We start from the raw sequence: 25,408 nt of genomic DNA on the forward strand, positions 1-25,408 counted from the left end.
TCTACTACATCAATCTTTCTTCTGTTCTTTTTTCTTACCATCACCACCCCAGACTTATTTTGGGTTAGCTTCTACATATTAGAAAAAACATATGACCTTTGACTTTTGGTGATTAACTTATTTCACTTAGTATGATGGTTTCAAGATCCATCCATTTACAAGCAAATGTTAAAAAGTAATTTGTCTTTATGGCTAAGTAATACTCCATTGTGTGTGTGTATGTATATATATATATATATATATATATATATATATATATATATATATACATACACACACACACACACCACATTTTCTTTTTCCATTCATGTGTTAAACGGTACCTAGGTTGCTGTGTAGCTTAGTTATTGTGAATTGTGCTGCTATAAAAATTGATGTGGCTGTGTCAGTATCTGATTTTAAATCAGTTGGATATATACCAAGGTTCAGGATAACTTGGTCAAATGGTGGTTCTATTCCTAGTTGGTTTTTGTTTGTTTGTTTTTGAGTACCAGGGATTGAACTTGGGGGCACTTGACCACTGAGCTACAACTCTGGCCCTATTTTGTATTTTATTTAGAGACAAGGTCTCAATGAGTTGCTTAGTGCCTCAATTTTTTCTGAGGCTTGCTTTGAATTCACTATCCTCCTGTCTCAGTCTCCTGAGCTGCTGAGATTATAGGTGTGGGCCATTATGCCCAGCCCATTCCTAATTTTTTGAAGAATCTTCAATTCCTTTTTAAAGTGGTTGCAGTCCCACCAGCAATGTATGGGTGCACCTTTCCCCCCACATCCCCTCCGACATTTATTGTTACTTATGTTCTTGAAAATTGTCATTCTGTTGGAGTGAGATGAAATCTCAGTTTGGTTTTAATTTGCATTTCTCTTTGCCTATGGCATTCATTAGGTCAGAAGGTGGAGAATAAAGTTAGAAATAGTAAACTGTTGTATAAAGAAAGATACTGTGATTTTATATTGTTTTAAAAAATGTTTCATTCATTGAACCTTATGAAATGAACATTTTTCCATGTTAACATAATATACTTCATTGATATGATTTTTCAGTTCCTATATACTATTCCATAGAAACTGTTATGTAACAAAGTTCTCCTGTTGAAAATTCAGATATTTACCCCTGTGATTTCCCTAGGATAAATAGTCTATCTTAAGATAGACATTGTTATTCTATTCATTGTTTTACTCAATCCTGTATAATTGTTTACACCTTCTATGTGTAAAGAAGTGAATCATATAGGCGGTAGTATCATGTGGAAGCTACGTTTTGTTCTTTGCATAACTTCATTTTATTATTTTTAACATTAAGACTCAAAATTTGTCTTTTGAGTTTGGCTTTGCCACTAAAATGTATATTATTTATGGGATTCAATTCAGGTAGTCATAAAATGAGAGTCCTGCTTAAAATTTTTGTTATCCTAGTAATATAAATTATATTGTGAGATAAATCAATTAGAAGCCAGACTTACTTATATTCTGATACAATTTTTTATTAGTTTAACCTAACCCATGATGTATTGTTATTGAAATATACTTTCAACACATGTTAGAACATAGAATTAGTTTCATTTTTTTTTCACACTATATGAATTTTTTCTCTGATTTACAACTGCTTGGACCGAGCTGGCAAAGACTTGGTGACAGCTTGATGCAAGGAAGCAACATTGCACAGGATTAACTTTTAATTTATTAAATAATTCATTAATATAAGACAAATGAATTCCTGTCAGTATATGTAGAGTGAATTTTACTTTATTAATTTTTTAAAATCAGAATTCTGCCTTGCATTTAGAATAAAAAGTTAGATAAGATACTGAAAAGAGTGTGTTTTGTTTATTTTAAATGTATAGTTGTTTGATGATTATTCCCTTGTTATGGATAGGGTGGCAGCTTATCATTTTATAATAGAAGCTCTCCTTTCTTTAGAAGTTTCTGATAATTTTACAGAATAAATACATTTAATTCTTTTATTTAATATAATACAAGACTGTGCATATAATAGGAGCTTTGCTTCTTCACTATGTGAAGGAAGAAAACAAAAGTCATATTCACACATTAAACCTAATTGCTCAGTTTAAAAAGTTATCTATTTTTTGTGAGAAGCTTGGGTAACTTTTTAGTGTGGTTATTAAAGGCTAAAATGCCTTGGAGTTATATATTAAAGACATGGGAGCAACTTAATTTTGGTTAAATGCTTACCCAAACTACTGCTTAATATACATACTTATTTTCTGATAAGCTGTTTCACATTAAAACAGCTTGAGCAACCTTGATACCCTAAGGTTTATGTATCTTGTTTATGTTTACTGAGCTGGGAGAAGAAAGGGGTTCTTTTAAGTACAACTACTATGAAAAGTTTGAGCTAATAAAACCAAAATACTGAGCCAAGAAATGCTTCATCTCTTTAAAAAAAAAAAAAGCGTAATTACAGAAGTAGCTGAAAAACTTTCATTTGTTCTATTTACTGATAACTTCTGGCATTTTTCATTTATTCAGATGCTTTGACTATAAACATACAAGTGCTATAAAACATGATAAAATTTGTTCTGTGAGATTTAACTTTTCCTGATCTTCTATTTTTACATTATTTTAAACATTGAGGGTTAATTTTCTTAAATTTATTATATTAATTTAGCCTTTATGTTTGCATAGTTTATATAAACATGTTTTATTAATATGGTAACTGTGAACATTTTACTGTAGAGTGATACTGGTGGTTAGTGAACTCTTCCAGCTCTGAATGATTGGGGGTGGAGTACTTATCAAATAGAATCTGAAAGGCAGTAAGGTGCACTCAGGATTTGGGGTGTGAAGGAAGGAACTCAGTGTAAGGATTTGAGGGAAGGGGCCAGCAGAAGTCGAGATGAAGTTGAGGATTACATAGTGAATGAAAGAAGTAAGAGATCTTTCTTTTGTCTCTCATCATTCCTTGCCAGTATACCTTGAATGAATGCTGTGGGGTCCTTAGAAGGTTCTCGCTGTGATTGTGTGGTCATCTTTCTCATTTGGTCTTTTTTTGTCTGCCTTTAACCTTCTCTTTCTCCTCTCCAGGTAATTGAGGGATACTGGGCTAAGCAGGTGCTGCAGTCCTAGAGTGTAATGTGAGGATTTGCTTCTCTTTCCTTTCTCTGGGTCTGCACTTCACTTCCCTTTCTCCTAGTATTAGAGAGGACTTGGTCATTGAGAAATTGGCACTAAATTTGTAGAGTTTCAGGATAAGTAAGGAGTATTTAGGGGAATATCCTAGTCACTTTAGAATGGGGAAAAATAAGAGAGGGAGCAAGTCGTTAGTTGTAGTGAAGAATGACAGGGTATATCTGGGTACATTAGCTGAGGACCCTCTATCAGCTTAAGTAATAAGTCAGTAATTGGTTCTTGAAATAGCATCATTTAGGAAAATGCAGGGACTAGTGTCTTTAATTCAGTGCATTAATTTCTGTAGTTGTTTTAAAAAATTCATGTAGCTTTGTGTTCATGTGTGTGAAAAAGACTTCCATTAATGGAGAAAATGAATTACAGGATTCTTATTCAAAGCACTTTGTTTGCCTTCTTTAAGCCATTATTTTGAAAGATACTTTACTATGCACAAACACAAGTACCACATGCTTCTGATTCTTCTGAGTAGGTTGTGTTCACAAGAAAAACAGCACAGACTCATTTTATTACATAAATATTTTTGCAATTAGAAGCTGACCCTTTGGATTATGTACTAAGAACTTGTTGTTAAATACTGTAGAAGTTGGCTCTAAACTCCAATTTTTTTATTTTTCACTTGAATTTTGAGCTATGCACTGTTTCTCTATAAAGTTGAGCATTTTTAAAAACAATTCTTTCATTGTCATATGGACTTTAATGAGTGTGACTCCAGTATTTATTTGATATTCTTTCTACCATTGTCCTTTGTAAATGGGGGAGCAAAACAAAAATACCTAGAATAATAGTTATTTCTCAGTTGTTTTTCTTTTGACATGTGCTGATATTTTTCCAAGTATTGTTTTATGCGTTTTCAGTCATGCCTTAAGAAGGAAATTAAAAACATGCTTTTTATTTTTAAGTGCAGAGACACAACCTTTCATGTTAGTATTCTCCAGAGTTCCCTTTTAACCCAATTAGTTGTTTTAGTGAGATGGAGAAATACCCCAAAGATATTTCTTGTTATGTCAAAAAAGGCTAAAATACTTTTTATTACTAAATCATTCTTTCCCTTGTTATTCTCATCTCAAGAGACATAATCCTTGAAGAATTCTGCCTTGTAAATTGGAAATTTGGTTTATAATAATGAAGAACAAGTCTCAAAACAAACAAAAGCAGGAACTCCTACCAATAATCTTGTCTAGGATAACTGTTTCAACAGCATAAATTTGGCAACATAAATACCTTTTTTTCTTTTATGTAGAAGATTTATGAATCTGGAACATCAAATATAGTGTGCTGCCAATTTCTTGGAATAAATGTGGCTTCAGCCTCAAAAATATTACACAGATGATTCATCTACACCCTCAAGCAAAGTTGTCTATCACTGGCTGTCTTTTTTCTCTTGCCATGGTAACTAGAGGGACAGCTAATCAGATTAGAGAGAGATTGATGCATTGATACAAACCAAATATTTATGTGAAAAGTTTTTATATAACTCACTTTTAAACTATAAACCTTTGCTAACTTTATAGCTGTGAAAGGTAAACCAAAAGTGAGAACAGTATCTTGTTACCATGGAAAGAACACTAATACAAGTCACTATTTAGGGAATCTGTTTAAAAACAATCATCCCTGCCTGATTAGTATGTATCTGATACTGTTAATGGCTTTGGTATCTGTGAATGACTGAGATAGGCATGTTCCTTATCCTTAGCCAGCTTATGGTAAATGTGTAAGCTTTTCCAAAACACTTAAATTCTATCATATGATTTCTAAGTCTATAAAATGAGGCACCTGAGGGCATAGTAGTAGCCAGAACAGACAGACTGGCAGATTAGGAATATGACAAGATGTAACAGTTGTTTTAAAAAATTATTTTAGATATACATGACAATAGAGTGTGTTTTGACATATTATACATACATGGAATATAACTTATTCTAATTAGTATCCCATTCTTGTGTTGTACGTGATGTGGAGTTTTATTAGTTGTGTATATATTTTTGTTTATTGTTGTTTATTGTTGTCTGATTTATTGTTGTTTATTGTTGTCTGATTCATTCAACTGCTTTTCCTATTCTCATCCCATCGTCCCTCCCTTCATTTCCCTTTGTCTATACTAGTGAAATTCTGTTCTTCCCTTGTCCCCCTCAAGATGTAACAGTTTTAAAGAGATTTAATTATTTAATTTTAAATAATTCAATTATTTTAATTTTTAGAAAGAAATTTATTGTCTTCATCACCAACATCAGTGGTTATAAGTTATGATATTTCCTGCAAAGTTAAATAGGCTTTACATAGATTAGTTTATTTTTGTCAAAAGTTTTCATATTGTTTCCGGGTATTTTTGAACACATTCAATTAGGTTGTATGAGAGTACATATATATATAAGTATATATAAATACATATAGTAGACACACATGCCTTGACTCTCACTGGGAGTAAGATTTGGAAAGAGGAAGCACATGGATATCTGGGGAAAGAAAGTTTAAGTAAAAAAATCAGCAAAAACAAAGACTCTGAGATGACTAAGGGGTTTGTGTTCAGGACAAGAACTCAAAGGTCAGAACGACTGGAGAAATAGCAGAAAGAATAATAACAGTTGGAGACAGAAAGACAGTTGGGTATCAAACCCTATTAGGCCAGTCCATTAAGTCTTTATGGGCAATTCACAAGGACTGTGACTCTTATTTAAGGTGGAAGGTTTTGAACTAAAGAGTATGAGGTTTATGCTTCCAAATGATCAGAATGCTGTACTAAAAATAGACTAGAGATTACATGGATTTCCTTTTTGCTCTCTGTATTCTGGTCTTATTTTCCTTCTAATCCCATTTCTTTTCTGCAAACAAGAACAAACTATTCCATGTTTGCTAATAGCTAGGAAAGGCTAACACATAAGCTCATATTAACTTCAGAAATATCTGGGGGAATTGCATTAAGTATATGAAGAAATGGGTTGGTATGTAATCAGTAGTTGATATTCTCTAGGTAATCTCCTTCAATTTATTTGTATTTTTAGCCTTGGGGCTCTATTTTACGGAATTGGAATTTCTTAGCTGTAACACATCCAGGTTATATGGCATTTCTCACATATGATGAAGTTAAAGCACGGCTACAGAAGTACAGTACCAAACCTGGAAGGTAAGACCTTTTACCAATAATATGTAATGAGTTTAAAGAAAAATCCTCTATGATTTATTTCTAAGTAAGGGGTGGGGTGGAAGAGCCAATAAAACAAAATGTACTTCTTATTTGAGTCTTTTAAATTGATAGATTGTGTTTGTTCTGAAGCTTCATGTTCATAAAGTGATAGGGAATGGGCTTCTATGTAATTTGTTGAAGATTCATTAGTCTTCCCTGTTTGGCTTTTCAATTTGGAATAAGATATTAACGTATTGATTGTTTTGTGATTCTTGTCTTTGTGTACAAAAATTACATGTATAAATTTGAATACTTGAATATTGTGTTGAAGTTAAAATAAATAGAGCAGCTTTATGTTTATTATTTTTTAAAAAATATTCTTTTAGTAGTAGATGGACATGATATCTTTATTTATTTATTTTTATGTGGTACTGAGGATCAAACCCAGTGCCTCACATGTGTGAGGCAGGCAGGCGCTTTACCACTAAGCTACAGCCCCAATCCCTTATGTTCATTATTTTAAAGGTGTTTTGAAGACATTTAATTAGGTTCTGTGATAAGTCCATAAAAGTATGTATGTAATCAGTAGTTATACATGTAAGTATACACACAGGTTCAGGATAAATACATATAAGTACATAAGCATATTGTTATAATTAAATCAATTTCATGTCCTGGAAAGCTTTTTCTTTAATACCTCATGCTGTTTTTATAGCCTAAGCATTTATAATTTATTTTTCTAATGATGACATTGAGTGAGACACACAATGATTGCATGTTTGGTCAAACTTTCTGGCTTTGACCATAAAAGCACACATTATTTAGTAACAAGTCCAGAAAAATCTGTTTTCTCCCAGGCTGAGTACTTTTTTCCCTGTCCCATCTAAAAATGAGTTAGGCGAATAGTAGGTACTGAGGCATCTGTGCTGCACCAGGCAGTGTGCTGGGTACAGCAGTAGTGACATTGGAGACCTGTCTTCAGGACTGTCACAGGATAGTGGAAGATATCATTCTAAAGTCCATTAATATACTGATTTTCAAATAGAGATTGTTTCATTTTAAAAATGAGTTTGGTTGTTTCATTTTTTTTAAGTCTACCTCTTCATTCTAGGATCATTTTTATTTAATTTGTAGTGCATAGGGTGTTTGTCCTGTAACAAAATCTTCTTATGTATAAGCCAGTTTTAATTGCTATCATTATCATGTCATAATGAAAATTTCCATTTTATAAAAATTACTATGCCATAGGAAAAACAGCTGGTGGTACAGAAAACATTGACTTCCATTAATGTCTTCTGATTAGATAGAAGAGAATTGATTATTGTGACTCTGAGAACAGGTCAGATACTTTGTATGTTAACTAGAACTTAGATTTAGTTTTTTTCAAACTTCTCTCATGACCATATTTTTGTATACCTAGAGATGAAATGGGTAATCTCTCGCAATTGTCATAAGTAAAATGTGATGTGAATATTTAAAATGTGTTTAGGGAAACTCTTCATGAACATATCAAATACCTTTGGTAAATATTTGCTTTGCAGGATATGTTTAACTGGTCTTTCTCCTTTGTTTTGTACTAAGGAAAATAGTTGGGTCTATTCCAAGGACATTTGTGTTCCAACTAACAAACTATTAGTTACCTGATGAAATATGTTTGAGGACTGGGGGTATAGCTCAGTGGTAGAGCACTTGTGTAGCATGGACAAGGTCCTAGGTTCAGTCTCTAGCAGCAGGAAGAAAAAATTATATTTGAGAATCACAGGATACATCCCTCGGATAACATTTAGTGTTAAAGAATGACATGAACTACCCTGCAAACACGAAACTATTTCATCTGATTGTTATTCATGCCATTGTTGGAGAGTAATGTGCTAGAAATACAGCAAAAGTTCACTTCATGAAGCTGGAAAGAAGTAGCTACCAACAAAAAGATCAGCAGCAAGTGATATTAAGAGTTGTGCAAGTGAAACAGTAGAGCAAAAAAGTTCAATACCAAATGTCTTCATTGATATAATGAGAGCAACTAAGAACAGAGCAGGGAGGAAGAGCAGGAAGAAAAGATTAACATTAAACAGATAGATGAGGTGGGATGGAAAGGGAGAGAAAAGGGAAATTGCATGGTAATGGAGGGAGACCCTCATTGTTATACAAAATTACATATAAGAGGTTGTGAGGGGAATGGGAAAATAAACAAGGAGAGATATGAATTACAGTGGATGGGGTAGAGAGAGAAGATGGGAGGGGAGGGAGGGGGGATGGTAGAGGATAGGAAAGGTAGCAGAATACAACAGTTACTAATAGGGCATTGTGTAAAAATGTGGATGTGTAACCGATGTGATTCTGCAATCTGTATTTGGGGTAAAATTGGGAGTTCATAACCAACTTGAATCTAATGTATGAAATATGATATGTCAAGAGCTTTATAATGTTTTTAACAACCAATAAAAAAAATTAAAAAAAAAAAAAGTTCAGAGAGGAAGAAATTATTCCAAAAACCATATTGTTGCTCTCACCAGTTGTTACTAATGCTATAGTCTGCCCACATGAATTGCTTGAACTTCTGTATAATCAGTTTTAGAAACACCATCCTAGCACAGTGTTTAGGAAACAGAAAGTGATGTGAGTAAAATCCTGAGAAGTTTCACAGATGTGTTTCTCTATATTTACTAGATTCTTGGCATATTAATAAATATGAAATGTTTTAAAATATAACCAAGGAGATTTGTAATTATTTTCTTCATTGTAGTATTCTACTCTACAAATTCTGGAAAAATCTGTGGTCTATACAAATCTATAAGATTGTCGCTATCTCTGAGTAATTAAAAGGGCTGTATCATATACATTTCTTGATGTAACAAGTTCTTAGTTATTTCCCAAATTATATTTTATAGTGATTTTTTATGATTTTATGGTTATTCTCATAACATCACAACCATTATTCTGGGCAGAATTATTTTATCTGATTCTGATTGAGGATGGCAATAGTTGATAGGTTACTATCTTGTGTTCAGGCTCTCTAGGGAAATATTTTTTCGACTGCTTTGAAAAGGTCCTTTCTGATGGTTTTATCACATGTGACGTTCCTAATGTTAAAAAAATCACAATTTATTTATTTCTTTAAAAACTCAATTTCCTTGATAGAGAAATCACATTTTACCATTAAACATAAAACTTAATTAAAGCCCATGACTGAATCACCATTACAAATGCTAAATTACATTTGTAAAAATTTTTTATACTGTACATGATTCATTGATTAGTAAATTAAGGTCTTATTTCTCTTATTTCTTACATTTATATAGTAACTCAAATATAGCCAACAGATATGGAAATCATCGTGGCAAGGTTGAGTATAATGCACATAAATAGAAATTATGCAAACTGAAATAAATAGACAGCTAAGTGAATAACTAAATGATGAATAAATAAATTTAGAGTCAAACTAATGTCTCCTTTCATTTTGAGATTAATTTTAAGGAATTTGTCATTCATTTGATTTATGGTTTTGACTTTATATTGAAAGATATTTAACTTGGTGGGGTTAAATGGAAAATTTGAGCTTATCCAGCTTGCTTTTTCATTAATATAGTTCTACGCTTTTGAGATTCATTTAAAGATGAATCACTGAAATGCGTGAAAGAAAATGTATTATTTTAAATCAAGTTACTTTTTAAATAAAAATGCATAATTTTGATGTTTAAATTACAAAGTAATATGTTGAATTCAACAGTAGAAACTAGTTCAGTTTCTGAGTTGAACAAATTAAATTTACTTATTTTATTGTTACTTTCCAAAATTAATTCATGTCACAGCCATTTCATACCAGCAGCATTTTCACAAACAGTACCCTTGATGGTGATTGTCATAAATCACTTGGTAGTTTTAGAACTTCATTTTTCTCATGAAACTCTTGAGATATTTAAATGAAAAGAAATGAGTATCAGTGTCATACACATCAATATACAGAGAAGTATAATGGTGTTAAAACATGTTAAAAGAAAATTTTAGCAGGAATTCTAAATCATTCTGTGTATTCTTTTGCTTAAAAAAAATTCCTTAGTTATTGTAACACTTTTTGACCGAACTTGGACATAATTTTCTCTTTGTTTTGTAGCTACATTTTCCGGTTAAGCTGCACTCGACTGGGACAGTGGGCCATTGGCTATGTGACTGGGGATGGCAATATCTTACAGACCATACCTCACAACAAGCCTTTATTTCAAGCCCTGATTGATGGCAGCAGGGAAGGATTGTAAGTATAAGAAATGGGTGTCAGGGTGTTTAAAGTCCATCAGATGTGAAAAGTAGTTACTGCCTAGTGATGAAGGACCAGAGAATGAGGCTGGCAATCTGTTTGCTTTTTAATCTCAAGACTTAGAAATGGATATCCCTTAGTTCTTTTTGTTTCTCTCTTTAAATAGTCATGTTAAGGCAGCCTAGTTTTTTAGTCTAACCATAGGCTGTAGCAAACACATTTTAGTATCAAATTACATGTTTATACATTTCATAGGAAAAATCAAGACCTAATAGGACTTTTCAAATAGATGAGTGAATATTAAAAGTAAATTCTTGCAAATAATTAACTTCCCTTGTCTCATGTAAAGCTAAAATTCCTAGTCATACTATTTCTTTTGACTGGTGGTGCTGGATTTTCCTTTTCTCCTTCTTGGCCTTTTCTCCTCCACCTCCTTTCCTTTTCTTCTTTGTGTACCTTCCTTTATTCACACTAATAATGAATTCATAGTTCAAAATTATATGTTAATAGCTAAATTCAGTTAATTTCATGCTATTCTCTTCTAAAATATAAAACCAAATTCTTCTCCTTTGTCAACTAATGACCTTTTCTCCCTCATAGAATATCTTGACAATCTATTTGGCCCATTATTGAAAATATATCTTGGTTCTTAACAATTTTAGTCCTGTGCTCTCCTCTTTATGCTCAGTGTCACTTCAGCACACTTTTTTTACACCTTGCCTTGCTGAGTAACTTGAAAATATGTGTAGTCCAACTTGCAGCATCAGTTGGGATGGACTGTGATGGAAACCTGGTAGGAGATAATCTACCGAGTTAGCAAAGACCAAATGATTTGAGTTTTCCCTTTTCCTGAGTAATTACTAAAAAACACAAACAGACATCAAAAATAAAAATAAAATAGACAAAATAAAAAATAGAACTCAAAGGGTCTATGTGAAGAAAACAAATGTATTTTTTTAAAAGCTACAAGTTTTCAAGACATTAGTTATGTAGTAATTGCACACAGCAAGTTGTGGGACCAAATGTCTCTTTCTCTCTTTTTTTTTTCTAGTTTTCATAAATATGCTATTCATACCTTGCCTCCAGTGCATTAAAGATTCATATATGTAGCTTTTGATTCACTATGATTCTAGTTTGCTTTTTTAGAAAATTCACTTTAAAGTTTTAATTCATAAAGAGAATAGAGTGGACCAATCTGTACATAGAATAATATTGATATTCTTGTTTGTATTTTTATTATTTTTTCATCTATTTTTCAAAGTCAATTAAAAAGTAACAAATTGTAATATTTATTCAGTATAGCAAAGTCCCTAGACTCTTATGCAAGTTAATATTCACACACACACACAGTTGGGAATCTGCAGAGGGACTGGCTAATTGAATCCAAACTTCAAAAGTAGACTAGGATAAAATAGATTTTTGTATGTTAGTTAGAGGTTTTCTGAGGATCAGTAAAACCACAGGATATCATCTGACCCACTATCATCAAGGTCAGCTATTTTTCTTTCTAGTTAATCTACCATAGTATGATATATTTTGATCAAGAGGTTTATTTTGATGATCAGCCAAGATTTCTTCACTGCCATTGACAGTAGCTCATCAGCAGTTTCCTGGTAGTACAGAAATCTTAGAGTTGTCCCCGTGGGGCAGATAGAACTGTTTATCCTTTCCTCTGGCATTCTTGTTTTAATTTTTGCAATTTTTTATTTCTGATTTTTTCCTACAATTTCTGTGAATTTTTGAAGTGTGATAAAATATTTCACAATAATTCCTTAAATGGACATTTTAGAATGTGAAAATCAGATTGTTTATCAGCTTTTGCTTATTATTCCTCATTTAATATTTTATTAATTTTTAAACTGATTCCCCATAATAACACTTGAAATTTGGGTCATATGCAAATGTAATTAGCTCCTTTCCTTAATTAAATAAAAAAATTATCTCACTGCTCTGTCATTGTACAAGAATTGTCTGTATTTTAAGTTCATTTTTCTTGGTTTTCTAGGGTATTCTAATACTTAGTTGCCAACATGTTTTATAGATTCTTCATTTAAAGATAAACATTTTTTGATTACGTCACAGAATAATTTTGTATAGTTTTAAAATATTTACTCCTGTACTATTTTATTCTTAATCTTTAAACCCTTGAATTACTATGCTATTAAACAGGAAAAATCATAATATAATAAATTGATGATATCTAGTAATAAAATTACCAGATTTTTTTAGTCAGAAATATTTGCCAACATAATAACCTTGACTTTCGATCTATTTCTGAATAATGAGTAAAAACTTTTGAATTAACACAGGAAAAAGGCATCATTATGGGTAACTTAGTTCAGATTTCCATTCTCTGTGATAATAAAACCTTATGCCTATACAGCATTCTGTGTTTATGGCTTTATTGGAGTCAGTGAAAGATAGATCTGTAAAACAGTTTATGATTTTTAAAAATATGTATATGTGTGGGCAGGTGCACATGTGGCTCTATTAGAGAAATAGAAGGTGAGTCAGAAGAATGAGACTGGGAAACTATAGGAAAAGAAATACTAGAGAAGTGGTCTAAGGACTTGTAGGAAAGTAAAGACATTATTTCTGTTCTTCTCTTCATATGATATTAAACATGCTATAAAATGATATAGTTAACATTCCCTTGGTTTCAGATGAAGGATGTATTAATTGTAAATAAATGTATACTCATACTTATAAAATAGAAAGTAATTGTTCAGTAAAACAAATTTTTAATTTTTATAAAGAACACCTAATAGAGGTATTTATTGAAATGATTGCTTTAGTGGCTGAGTCCTTATTATGTATTTGTTATATGGGTGTCATTTCTAGATTTTAAGTGCCCTAGAAATGATTTTCAATATTATGAAAATGAAAGATTTTATTGATTGGCTATAAAAAAAGGAAGCATGAATATATGTTTGAATATGGAAGATTAAATACACTTAAATACAATGAAAATTTGTATATTTAAGGTAATAAAATTTCTGTTTAACTCCAGTTATCTTTATCCTGATGGGAGGAGTTATAATCCTGATTTAACTGGATTATGTGAGCCCACACCCCATGATCATATAAAAGTTACACAGGTAAGAACGATTTCTGTAAATATAATTAATAAGTATTTATAATACCTTTGAAATAAATCAGAATCTCTTTTTATACTATGGCTAAAACTGTGTACAAACATGGAATCCTAAGAGTGAAAAGAAATTATATAACTTTGCATAAAATTTCAGCTTTAATATTTTTGCTTATAATGCAAGATTGACATTTATACAGAGATAGATAAATCCATAGGCAGGCAGACACATGTGAGGAGATAACCTCAACAAAGGAAAATATAAAAATAGATTAGAAGAGTTTTATGCCATGGTTTTTAGAGTCAAATAAGTAACTGAAGACGATTGGAGTTCATTAAGTTTTCTTAAATCCATTGTTGGTAATCTCATAGATAATGAATATATCCTCCCATTTATGCACAAGAGTTCCATACAGCAGGATATTCACTGTAGGATTTTTCATAAAAGTGAAAAATTACAAAATACCAAAGTGTTCGATAATAGATAACTATGGGAATGTGATGTTTTATTTATGTGAAGTTGTCCAGAGGGCGGTGTTGCTGTACATACTTGCAAGAGATCTTCTGCATCTTGTTTTATTAATAAAAAATCCAATCATGTAAAACTCAATTTTTGTGTAAAACTACAATATGTAAGTTCAAGTTTTGTAAATAAATAAATAAGAAATTATATGTAAACATACAAATAAGCATTCCCAAACCACCAAATTGGTAGTGGTGTTTAGCTAAGGAGGAAAAGGATTGTGGTATCAGTGAGAGATTGAAGGCGGATGTGAATATTTTATTTTGTAGACAGTATAATTTAAAATATTTTGTGTTTTAGATTTGTTTCTATAATAAATAATAAAGACCAATTAAAAAAATGAAATCAGAGAGAAATCTTTTTTTCATAATAATTTACTTTATTTGTAATTCTCCAGGTTTCAGTCCCTTCAGTCTTGATATTATTAAGTGAATCACCTTGTTGACATGTTTTGTGTTCGGCTTGCATATAGCTTTTATATTTAGTATATGATTGCCAGTTTAAAATTATTTAATGATTTTGTAGTGTATTTTTTAATGTGTAAAAGGATACCAATCACAGAGAAAGAAATTTCCCCTTTATGAAACCATTATTTAGAAATAAATCTTCAGGAGTAATATCTTTCCCTTTAGTTATTCATAAGTATCCTTACTCCTAAGGTTGCATTGAGTTATGCATCTCTGAATTACCTTATTATAATTATTTTATAGTTATAAACCTGTTTTTTGAATAATCATAATCACTATCTACACATATCTATTACTTCAGAAATGTCAGTAATTTATAACTGATACTGGATTCCTTTGGATAATAGTTCTTTTCTATCTTTATCCATTCTGTCATATTTTTCTTTAATTTTCCAAATTATGTATAATCTCACATATACATACATCATAGTAGATATGATATTTTATATTTGTGTGTGTGCATGTATAATTATGTCTATCTTTGTATATGTGTGTAAATATATATTATTTAATCAGGTAATCTCTTTTAATAGATTAAATAATAAATACTGCCATGAATTTAATCTCTCTCAGAGTAGAGTTCATTGTAGACACTTATTCAACTGAACATTGCTTTATACAGATTTTTACTTCATGATTTGTTTTGTCTCTTATAAGCAACTTGTAAAATACTTTCTTTGCATTTACCAATCTATGTGTATCTTCTTTGTAACATAGATCTTTTCAATATTTGAACATTGAGAAATTGCTTCGATTAATGTCCTAAATTTAAAAACCTATTAATTAATAAACCAGTTTTTAATTGCTAAGTGACTATTTTTTTTTGACATTATTAGGGAAAATCATGAACTTTCAAGTCAGACATGTCAGATAAAATTTGAGAAATATAATTGAGGCTTACTGAGACTCAGGTATTTTTCTTAAATTCAACATTTATTGTACATTGGAGATTATGTGAAAGAGTAAGTACAGTCACAATGTTTAGGGTGCAGGAAGAGCAGATGTCAATGGTCTTTTGATTCTGAGATTTCTAAAGATATGTAAAAGTTATAAAATTTAATGGTCATCCAGAATGGCTTTTTTTTTTTTCAATTTGACAGTGAAATTAGATGAGCATGTAGCAGTTACAAAGAAAATAAAGTCATTTATGTTGCCACTTTAAAACCCTGTGTTTTATCTTTTTGAAGCACAATGGCTATTGAAATGAGTCTCCTCTTATGGGAATAATAGGAAACCTGAAATAATCCAACGTATTTAAAAAAACTTATAAAATTTCTGATAAAAGCTCAGATGCTTTAAAAATTGATTTTGTGGACCAAATATTGATTATCAATTTAAAACATGTCTTAAATGGTCACATTTCTGACAGGATCAAGTGTGAGATATTTACTGTAAGTTATTTTACTTGAGAAAATTTAATATTAATGGTTCATACTAGAAATGCATTAACACTGCCTCTTTTCCACCCCCATATTCCAGGAACAATATGAATTATATTGTGAAATGGGCTCCACTTTTCAGCTCTGTAAAATTTGTGCAGAGAATGACAAAGATGTCAAGATTGAGCCTTGTGGGCATTTGATGTGCACCTCTTGCCTTACAGCATGGCAGGTATAATCAAGGTTCATTTAGCAACCTATGTGTCTTGTTTATATTCCCTATGATATTTTTCTTTCAGTTTCCTTCCTCTTACAATTCAGGAAATAATACTATAAGTGCTTTATTTGAAATGATTGTTTTAGAAGGCTCATGTTTGAGTTTATCTGATTGATTTTTTGCTATTTTATAGTCATGTTTCTTTTGCATGTATAGCAATTTTTTATTAGTTCCTAAGTAGTAGTATTTCTACAGTACAATACATTAACTTCAGGATGACACATAGATACTATCAACTAACCATTTTTATTACTGCAGGTCAGATTCTACTCACAGATTGTGAAGCAAAATAAACTATAGTAGATAAATCTTATGTTGATATTTTCAACCAAATTTCTTTTCTCCGGAGGAGAAGTTGCTACTGTCTTATATGTCTTCCATTTCCTTCTAGGGCTAAACTAGGATTGTCAGAGAAAAACATCTCCCAAACATTTTCCACCACAACAGGCATTGAAATTTCCAGTCCATAGAAGCCAAATCTAAAATGAATTCCCTATCTATAGGCAGGCATGTGATGAATATAAATTAAATTTATTTGATGCTTTATAATAGGGCCTAGAAAATAACTGGTTTGCCTGAGGACTTTTTTATCTTTCCTTATCTGTAATAAAAGTTGGGGACTTTAAAATGGAGTTTTGAAGCTGGGTGCAGTGGCTCACACCTATAATCCCAGCAATTTAGGAGACTGAGGCAGGAGGATTGTAAATTCAAGGTCACAAACAGTGAGATTCTGTCTCAAAATAAAAGAAGTTTTTTAAAGGGCTGGAGATGTGGCTCAGTGAAAAAAAAAAGAAAAAGATCTTTGGACAGAATTTCCTACTCAGTTTTGATTGTTCGGAAAATTCATCAAATATTTTGAACAAATTTTTATGACTGATGTTTAGCATAGTTATATTAAAATCAGAAAAATGGGGTTTAAAAAAATACAATTTTTAAATCTTTAAAAACAAGTTTGCTGGTGAGTGTACAATTGACATCCCTATTGAGCCATCTTAGTCCTTGATCATCTCTCTCCATCCCTGGACATCTGCATTATATGAGGAAGGCTGGGCTGTGAGGTTCATACAGGAAGTGGGCAGCCTCAGACACTGGTGCCTGTTGAGCTCTTTATACTTGGTAATAAAATATAATGATTTTCATAGTCTTTAAAAAGGGCCTCCGTTAGTTGGTGTTGGTGTTGTTGGGCAAGATTTTTTAAAATGGATCAGGAAAAAGAAGAACTTGGAGGAAAACTATAATTGGTTGACATTTTCAGACCTTTCTGAATTCAGACATCTTTGCTAGCTCAGTAAAGTTGTTTAATGTCCCACACTTCTCTCCTTCAATATTATTTTGGTTTATATTTTACCTTATGCTTTTCTCAATATTCTTCTCTTTATTTCTTATTGTCCCTTCATTATTTTGAAGTCTTTTGCCTACAATAGGAGAATGTTGTAGGAGACTCAGTGTGGCATCAGAAAAATATTATTCTTATATATACTTGACTGCTATTTATATTAAAAGTAATAGTTCTGTAAACTTGTGATATCTTTTTAAAACTGACTTCCAGTACACTTAGGCATGCTGGAAGAAGACAAATCATCAGTTTGCTAGCATTTCGGTAGATGATATTACAGAGTTGTTGTTGACTGTGTGACTACCAGGAAGGGACAACTGAGGATTGGTGTGCCAGATACCCTTTCAGTATGTTAGGATGTGTGTTGAACTGGCAGATGCCAGATTATATTTGTCATCCCTTTGAATTGTGGGGTGGTGGTGTGATTCTTACAGGTACAGAGATGCTAAAAGTTTTGTATTTTTCTCTAAAGAAAACCAGAATTTGAGGCTTGTGGGGATTCCTAGTACTGTCTTCCTTTATGTAAGGCTTGTGTATTTCAGCCAGTTGTTTCTGGCTCCAGTCTTACAGTTATACAGTTTATATGTGTGGCAGGAATTCTTTAATTTAATGCTATGCTTAGTATCCAGGGGTTAAGTGAGTTAAGAATCAAACTTCTATTAGCTTGGCAGAAATTTTGGATTAGTAAAATTTGTTGTTTAAAACATTGTATAATACATCTGTTTACCCAGTAGCACAGGGTAAGTTTAAAATATAGCTGAGATTAAAAGTATAGTATAAAAGTAAAACAGTAAAGTTATTGTTTTTAATTATGCATACTTCTTGAAAGAAAATGAATCTTTCTTTTAAATTTCTGGGATCATTATTGTTTATTTTATTTGTCAAGTTTGTAAACAATTTGTAAAAGGTCTGCTACATACAAAAATAGGATTATTTCCCAGTTGTTATTGCTGTACTATTAATGCTCCTCCCTTTACATTTCTTGATTCACATTGTTCCTTTTCATATTGACTTAGTGACCGTATATGAAGATCTGTCCAATAATATTTATGAATAGTTAACATTTGCTATTTCCCTTTTTTACATTGAAGTGCTTCTCAGTTTTACTTTTAGAATTTGGGGAAGTACATAAAGTGGTAAGCATTGAAAACAGTCTAGGTTAAATTTTAGCAGAAGTTATATGAAAAAAGTAATAACAAAATAGTACTTTACTAACTGAAGTCATAAAATATGATAAATTCAGAAGTGTTCAAAAGGTTGAAATAAATTATGCTACTATAGAGTAATGTTATATCATACTGATCATCATTTTACATAATGGTAGTTAATCAGTACATATGGATTGTATGCTAGATGTAAAAAAAAAAAAAAAGAGGTCTCTTTTTAAATAAAAAGATAATTTTGTAGATCAGTTGTGAAAAGCCATATAATAATGTCTTTGTTCAGAAAAGTCCAGTTCTTTGCTGAGAAGTATCTATGATCTTTCAGAGGCCTTTTATCATGCTCTTGATCTGAGAAGGAGTCTTAGAAATTGTAAGCCTCAGATCCATCTGTTCCATGCAGTAACCATTGTGTGATTCCCTTCATCTTCCCACATTTTTATTTTTTCCACATATATATTTGAACCCTGTTATTTATTTGTACTATTTGCAGTATTGCTGGCAGTAGCCCCCAGGCAGGTTTCTATTTATTGTTTTTTTACACCTAGAAACATCTACAGTGACTCCTGATTCAAGTTTTTCTTCTTCCTTCTTCCTAAATACAGTTGTTCTTTGTAGGCAAGGTTTGAGAAGTCTAAAGTGATATTTCATAGTCCCTATATCTCATTGGGATCTTACTTGTCAAGGAAGTTTCAACTTTTGAAAATTTCACTTTTGCATAACTCAGCCATTCTACATTTACATAAGTTTTCACACATTGGTGCTTCCTGCCAACCAGCAGATTTGTTTTGGCAGTTTTCATGTCACTGCATGAACAGCAATGTTTTGTGATCATTTAAGCATGTTATTGTAAAAAGGTCCCTGTTATTTAATCAAAGTCTTATAGAATTAATTCAGTTAAAAACATTATATATTCTAAAAATCTCATCTGAAGCTTCATTTTGGGGCTTACTGGAGTTAACCTAAATGATGATGAATGTGTGAATGAAAATAACAAAATCATAGAATATTTCTTTGGTTCTGCGTTGTATTATCAAACATTGTATCTAGGCTTGTAGGGGGAAATGTTTTGGGGATAAGGGCTCTGAATGTGGGTGCAGGTAGCAAGGTCTATTGCTCTTTTTCAACTTTTCTCTTATTCAAAAATAATGGAGTACTATGTTTGCTGATGTTAAAGTCAGTTTTTTTATTTGATTTATGTGATTTTTTTGTATTTTCTATTAGAGAAAAGATTAAGTTTTCAAGTTAAATTGTATAGAGGGATAATTTGTTGTTTTGCTTACCCTAATTGGTGTGATAGAAGCAAATCTAGATGGTTTCAATCCTAATTATCTAAGATCTCAAATTTATTTATTTATTTAGGTAACATTCATGGGGCAGCCTCTGAGTCCCCCTTCTGTACTAATCTGTGACCTAAAAGGAACACTCAGGGACTGTTCCTACCTTCAAGAAGTTAAAATTCAACCTGAAAGTTTTATAAAGGGGGTGGTATTAATAATTATGTAAAAGGAATATCCTGTTATCCTTCAGATTTAATTATGGATGGTAGGCATTTTTTGTTGCTTTCTGCTACTTTGGTTGGGCATGCTGATATGAAAATGATTTTAAAGGCTGCTTGTCTGCCAAGAAGCTTATGATAAATCAGTCAGAATCCAATAGGAAATATTAAACCTTGACCATAAAACATAATGTGTTCAGCCAGTGTGCATTTTTATCAAGTCATTCTTCACCAACATTTTCTTCCATTTGATGCCCTACTTTGGTTTAATTGAAATTCATTAGAGACTTAAATTTTATGTAATTAACAGAAAATCTAAGAAATGCAGGATAGCAGTGACAGTTAGTTGTTACAGGCTGCAAGTGGTTACTCTTTAATTGCTATCATAATGGCCCATTAGTCATGCCCCTGAAGAGGTGTCAGATGCTTTTTTCTCCTTCTGAAACATCTGTGTTATTTAATAAATTGAATAAGCATGCGAGAGTTGTCCACAGAATACTAAGTTGAGTAATCACCTTTCCAGAGGCATCCTTTGCAGCAGCTTTGCTCTGGGTGTGGCATTGCTGCTCTACCCTTGGTTAACAAAGCTTGGTGAGTTTCCTTTCACTTCCACATGTTAATAGGATATTAACAAAACATTTATCTTTATAGCCCTGAGCTTCTCCACATTTTCTTTTGTGCAGCAATGTATTATTTAGCTGTGATGCTGCAGAGTTACCACATGAGGTATAATCTAAGGAATTGTTTGGTTGTGTTTGTTCAAGGGATCTAAAAAATGACTTCTGTGTTCCTGAATGGCAGAAACTAAGTACTTCAAGTCTCCCTTCCAAAACTAAAATGACTATCTTTGTTAAGTGAGGCTGTGTTTTGAATTACTGCCAAGAATGTCAATTCAATTAAAAGTAAAATTGTTTTGTTTTGTTTTTGTTTTTTTAACCTGTAATTTTCCTTCCTTCATATTTATTTAGAAGAATTGAAAGGAAAGATATTGGCATGTTCAAAACAATAATTCAAGAAAAAATTCAGGAGATAAAAATCAGTGAGTTCTGATTTTAATGCTGTATATGAATAAAGAGATTTATAGATGTCCTGTATCTAGAGAGCACTGTTGGGGAAATATGTAGTTGCCCAAGAGATGAGAAGCAAGGTCAAATGATTATATCTTAGTAAGAGATAGTTCTTTATTTATCTTCTTCAGAAGCAACCAACCTTAAAATTTGCTGCCTTATTGAAATTTTGTAACTATAATTCGAAAAATGTGAAAATAACATTAGCCTTTGAGAATGTTTTAAATTGGTAATTTTGTCTTTGATTACATGTTGTATCTTTTTGCATAAAGTCAATGAACTAGAATGTAAGAGTTTCTCTTTCAACTTGATAGCAATAAAGGGCCTGTAGAAGTTGTCCAAAAATGTTAGTGACATCACAAACTAGAGTAATGTGGTATGGTAGGGATGAAAAGGAGGAGACAGATTTGAAGAAATGAAATCTGTGGAAAGCCAGGAGTGGTTGTGTACGTCTTCTGTCACTTGGGAGGCTGAGGGAGGAGGATCCCAAGTTCAAGGCCAACCTCTGCAACTTAGTGAGCCATTGAGTCCCTGTCTCGATGTAAAAAATAAAAAGGCCTGGGGAGGTGCCTCAGTGGTTAAGTGTCCCTGAGTTCAATCCCCAGTAACCCTCACCAAAAGAAAAAAAAAAGAAGAAGAAGAAATCTTGTATAGTAGACACTTGACTCTAGGTCCAGTGACTAAATAGGTCAGCCCTCACTGTGGTATGATACACCAGGAAGTAGCAAACATTAACACTTCGGATACACTCTTTCACTCTAACACAGACATTTTGTAGGTGTTTTGAAGCTGATTGTGTTAAATAAAATGTCTTCACAGTGTAAACTCACAAACTTCATACATTAATATTTTCAGTTGGATTTGAGCAACAAATAATAAAAACTATTATTCTGTAAAAATATATCCTAAGTAATGCTGTCAATACATAGACAAGTTTTCTATCTTCCTATTAAAGACCTGAAACTTCTGGGTAAGCAGAATATTCATTGATCATTATAATTTCATTCATTTCAATATTCTCAATTTGAGCAAAATAGTTTGATTTCTTTCTATTAATAAATAATGAGTTAAGGACAGCTGTACTTAAACTATTTTAATCTAGGCTATGAATCTGACACTGATGAACTACTACATTCCATTAAGAGAGGTTAGATATTTAATGATAAGCTCTCAAAACAAACCTCCTTCTTGTGATTTCCTTCTTGGTACTGCTTAACTTTGACCTTCATCAAATTGTGTAAACTCTCAATTTTATTATTGGTAAAATGGAAATAGTAGTTATGCCTACATTATAGGGTTAAATGAGTTAATATTTAGGTAATGTTTTCAACAGGGCTTATAATTTTACTTATTATATTTACAAATGTGATAACTGATCATATCATTTAGGAGATATATTTAGAATTATGGTTAAATAATGTATACTTATAATTCTATGATTTTTAAATCATATTCATTTAATTGATAAATGAGATTCCTATGGAAATATGAGTTTGATTTCAGATGTTAAGATGTGTGTCCTTAGTTTTGTGACGTTTCTTTGTTTTGTGAATATTTTATATTAATTATGTCAACTGGAATTTGTATCACACTTTTTAGAGATTTAAACTAATCTATCTCAGGACAGCATAGTGGAAGAGTGCGATGGAGGAAAGCAGCTCACATGATGACCAGGAAGGAGAGAGAGAGAGAGAGAGACAGATAGACAGACACATTACACTTGCCAGATAAAAATATATACTCCAAGATGCCCCTTCAGTTGTGCATTATCTTATACCTTGCAAATAAGATGCCATGACCTTGTGATGCTACATCATGTACAAACAGAGAAATGAAAAGTTGTTATATTATTATAATTTCATTCATTGTGTACAATGAATCATAATGCAATCTGCTGTCATATAGACCTACTTAAAATTAACTAATTAATTAATAAAAAAAGAAAGATGCAATGACCTGTTCCACGTCACACAGCATAATTGGTGGAAGTAGAAGTCTAAGCCCAATGTCCTAATTTAGAATGTCTATGCACTATTTCTGATTCACCATGCATGTTTTATGGGCCTCCCAAATCAGTTAAAGAGTCTAGATTCACTAGAGTCTGCTCCTGTTATCTATTATAAAAAAAGCATCAAACCTAAAAGTACTCTGGGACATCTAGTCTAAGATTACTATTGACTGTTTTCATGTATTATTTCCTTCATTCTTTCATTAAGAAGTTACTGAGCATCTGTGAGAAGTACCATACAATGAAAATGTTTAATATAGACCCAACCAACCCTTAATGTATTTATTTATATCTAATTAATTCAAATATAATTGCCACATTAAAAATTATGATTACTTCAAAGCTACCTATAATACAGAAAACTAATATAAATTAGAATTTACCAATAAACAGGCACGCACGCACACACACACACACACACACAAAATATAAGTGAACTCCGCAGTCAAACTCATGAAGTTGCATGTATTTGCTATGGCCCTTAATGTGTATTGTTTATGTGGGAAGAAGGCATAGTGATTGACCATAAGTCAGAGTGTGCCTTTAATAATCATTTGGAAGCAAATACACTGGACTGTATGTAATGTTTGTCTTAAAAATATTTAAGAGAAAATAAGATACAGTGTGCCTCTCTGAACAACTTTTAGATAGAATATGGAAAGTTACTGATATGTTATAGTAGGGATGATGAGATGGTATTGACGATATTGATTTCAATTTTTGCATAGGGTCTTGGTGGGGAAAGGGGAATTTGAATATGAGGTTTAAATTTTGTTTTCTGCTCCTGTCACTCTTTAATTTATTCTGAGGTTGCCCAAAATATATCATTAACTTTTAGTATTGATGGTTTGGGATGAGGGTCTGAATTATTTTATCATGACTATATTACAGAGGTAAATTTTAGATATATGTGGTATTCACTGGTAACTTCTGTATTCTTCAAGTTGGAAGTATCTCTTATTTGAAGAAGTGAAATTTACTAAATTAGAATAAATGGAGTCCTGAGTACTTCCGCTTAACATTCACAGAATGTTAATACATTGTGGACTAGAAAAGAAGTTATTTATTGTTCTTTCTTCTTCATTAACATATGTTCTGTGACCTTGCATTAAGTTTGTGTTGACAGAAACATTATTTTAATTATTGAGCCACAATCCCGATGAGTTATATATTCATTATAGACATTCTTCATGTGTATTCAGTCAACCACATGACAGAAACTAGGGCAGAGTAACCAAAGTGGCATTTGGGAATTTACGGTTAAAGTTATTTGCATGTGACTCTAGTCAATTTATACACAGAGTGGTGGGTGTTGTGACATTAAGTAAGTATCATTAAGGAGGCACAGTCAGTGTGATCCCTTTGCAAATCAAAATGAATGTGCACTGCAGCTGTTTAGCTGATTCATGAGGTAAAGTCTCAACAACAGGTAAAGATGAACCGAAAATATCTTCTATGATATTTACTCTCATAATAGCTACTCTTAACACACATCAACAATTTGTATACAATTAAACTTTTGAGTAGGGGGGTTAAAGAAAAAAACCTAAATTCAGTTTTAGATGAACAGTTCCTAGTGTTTTTCTTTGTATTATGAAGACACTTGTTGTCTTTCTTTTTCTCCTCCTTCAAAACTAGCATCTTTCCAGTTACCCTCATGGGGAAGTAGACCCTGTAAACTGGAGTCATCCTTATCCACAGCAGCATGTAAATCAACCTTGTGGGTTCCAACAAGATGCTGGGTAACCAAATAGTTGGTTACACATTCTAAGCACTGCACTCAGAAATAATCTGACTTAAATGATTTAGATTGAGTAAAGTAAGTTTTAGTTATTAAAATCACATTGTTTTAGTTCTTTAAAAGTTGCCGCTTTGAATTACACATACTAAAATATTTATTGATAAATTTATGTAATGTGTAGGATATGTTACAGAATAACCCAAAAGTGAAGGGAGCAAATGAAGACATGGATAAAACTAGGTTGAGTGTGAAATGAAAATTGTTGAGGGTGGGGGAGGAGGTAGTTCGTTAAATCTTTTACTTTTGTGTGTCTGAAATTTTCTATATTATGTAGG

At 31.9% G+C, this 25,408-nt stretch overlaps 1 protein-coding gene across 4 annotated transcripts in view; it reads left to right on the plus strand.

Annotated features, from left to right (window-relative positions):
* The window catches only part of Cblb (Cbl proto-oncogene B), a 205,516-nt gene that overhangs the window by 115,507 nt on the left and 64,601 nt on the right, over positions 1-25,408 (plus strand). For all 4 annotated transcript variants that reach the window (XM_071615386.1, XM_027943202.2, XM_071615387.1 and 1 more), the window contains 4 exons: positions 6,150-6,271; positions 10,386-10,523; positions 13,537-13,624; positions 16,087-16,218. In XM_071615386.1, coding sequence (XP_071471487.1) covers positions 6,150-6,271; positions 10,386-10,523; positions 13,537-13,624; positions 16,087-16,218 — 480 coding nt within the window. The remainder of the gene's footprint in view (positions 1-6,149; positions 6,272-10,385; positions 10,524-13,536; positions 13,625-16,086; positions 16,219-25,408) is intronic.

This window comes from Marmota flaviventris, chromosome 8 (genome assembly GCF_047511675.1).
Source record: "Marmota flaviventris isolate mMarFla1 chromosome 8, mMarFla1.hap1, whole genome shotgun sequence".
In the NCBI taxonomy this organism is placed as follows: Eukaryota; Metazoa; Chordata; class Mammalia; order Rodentia; family Sciuridae; genus Marmota; species Marmota flaviventris.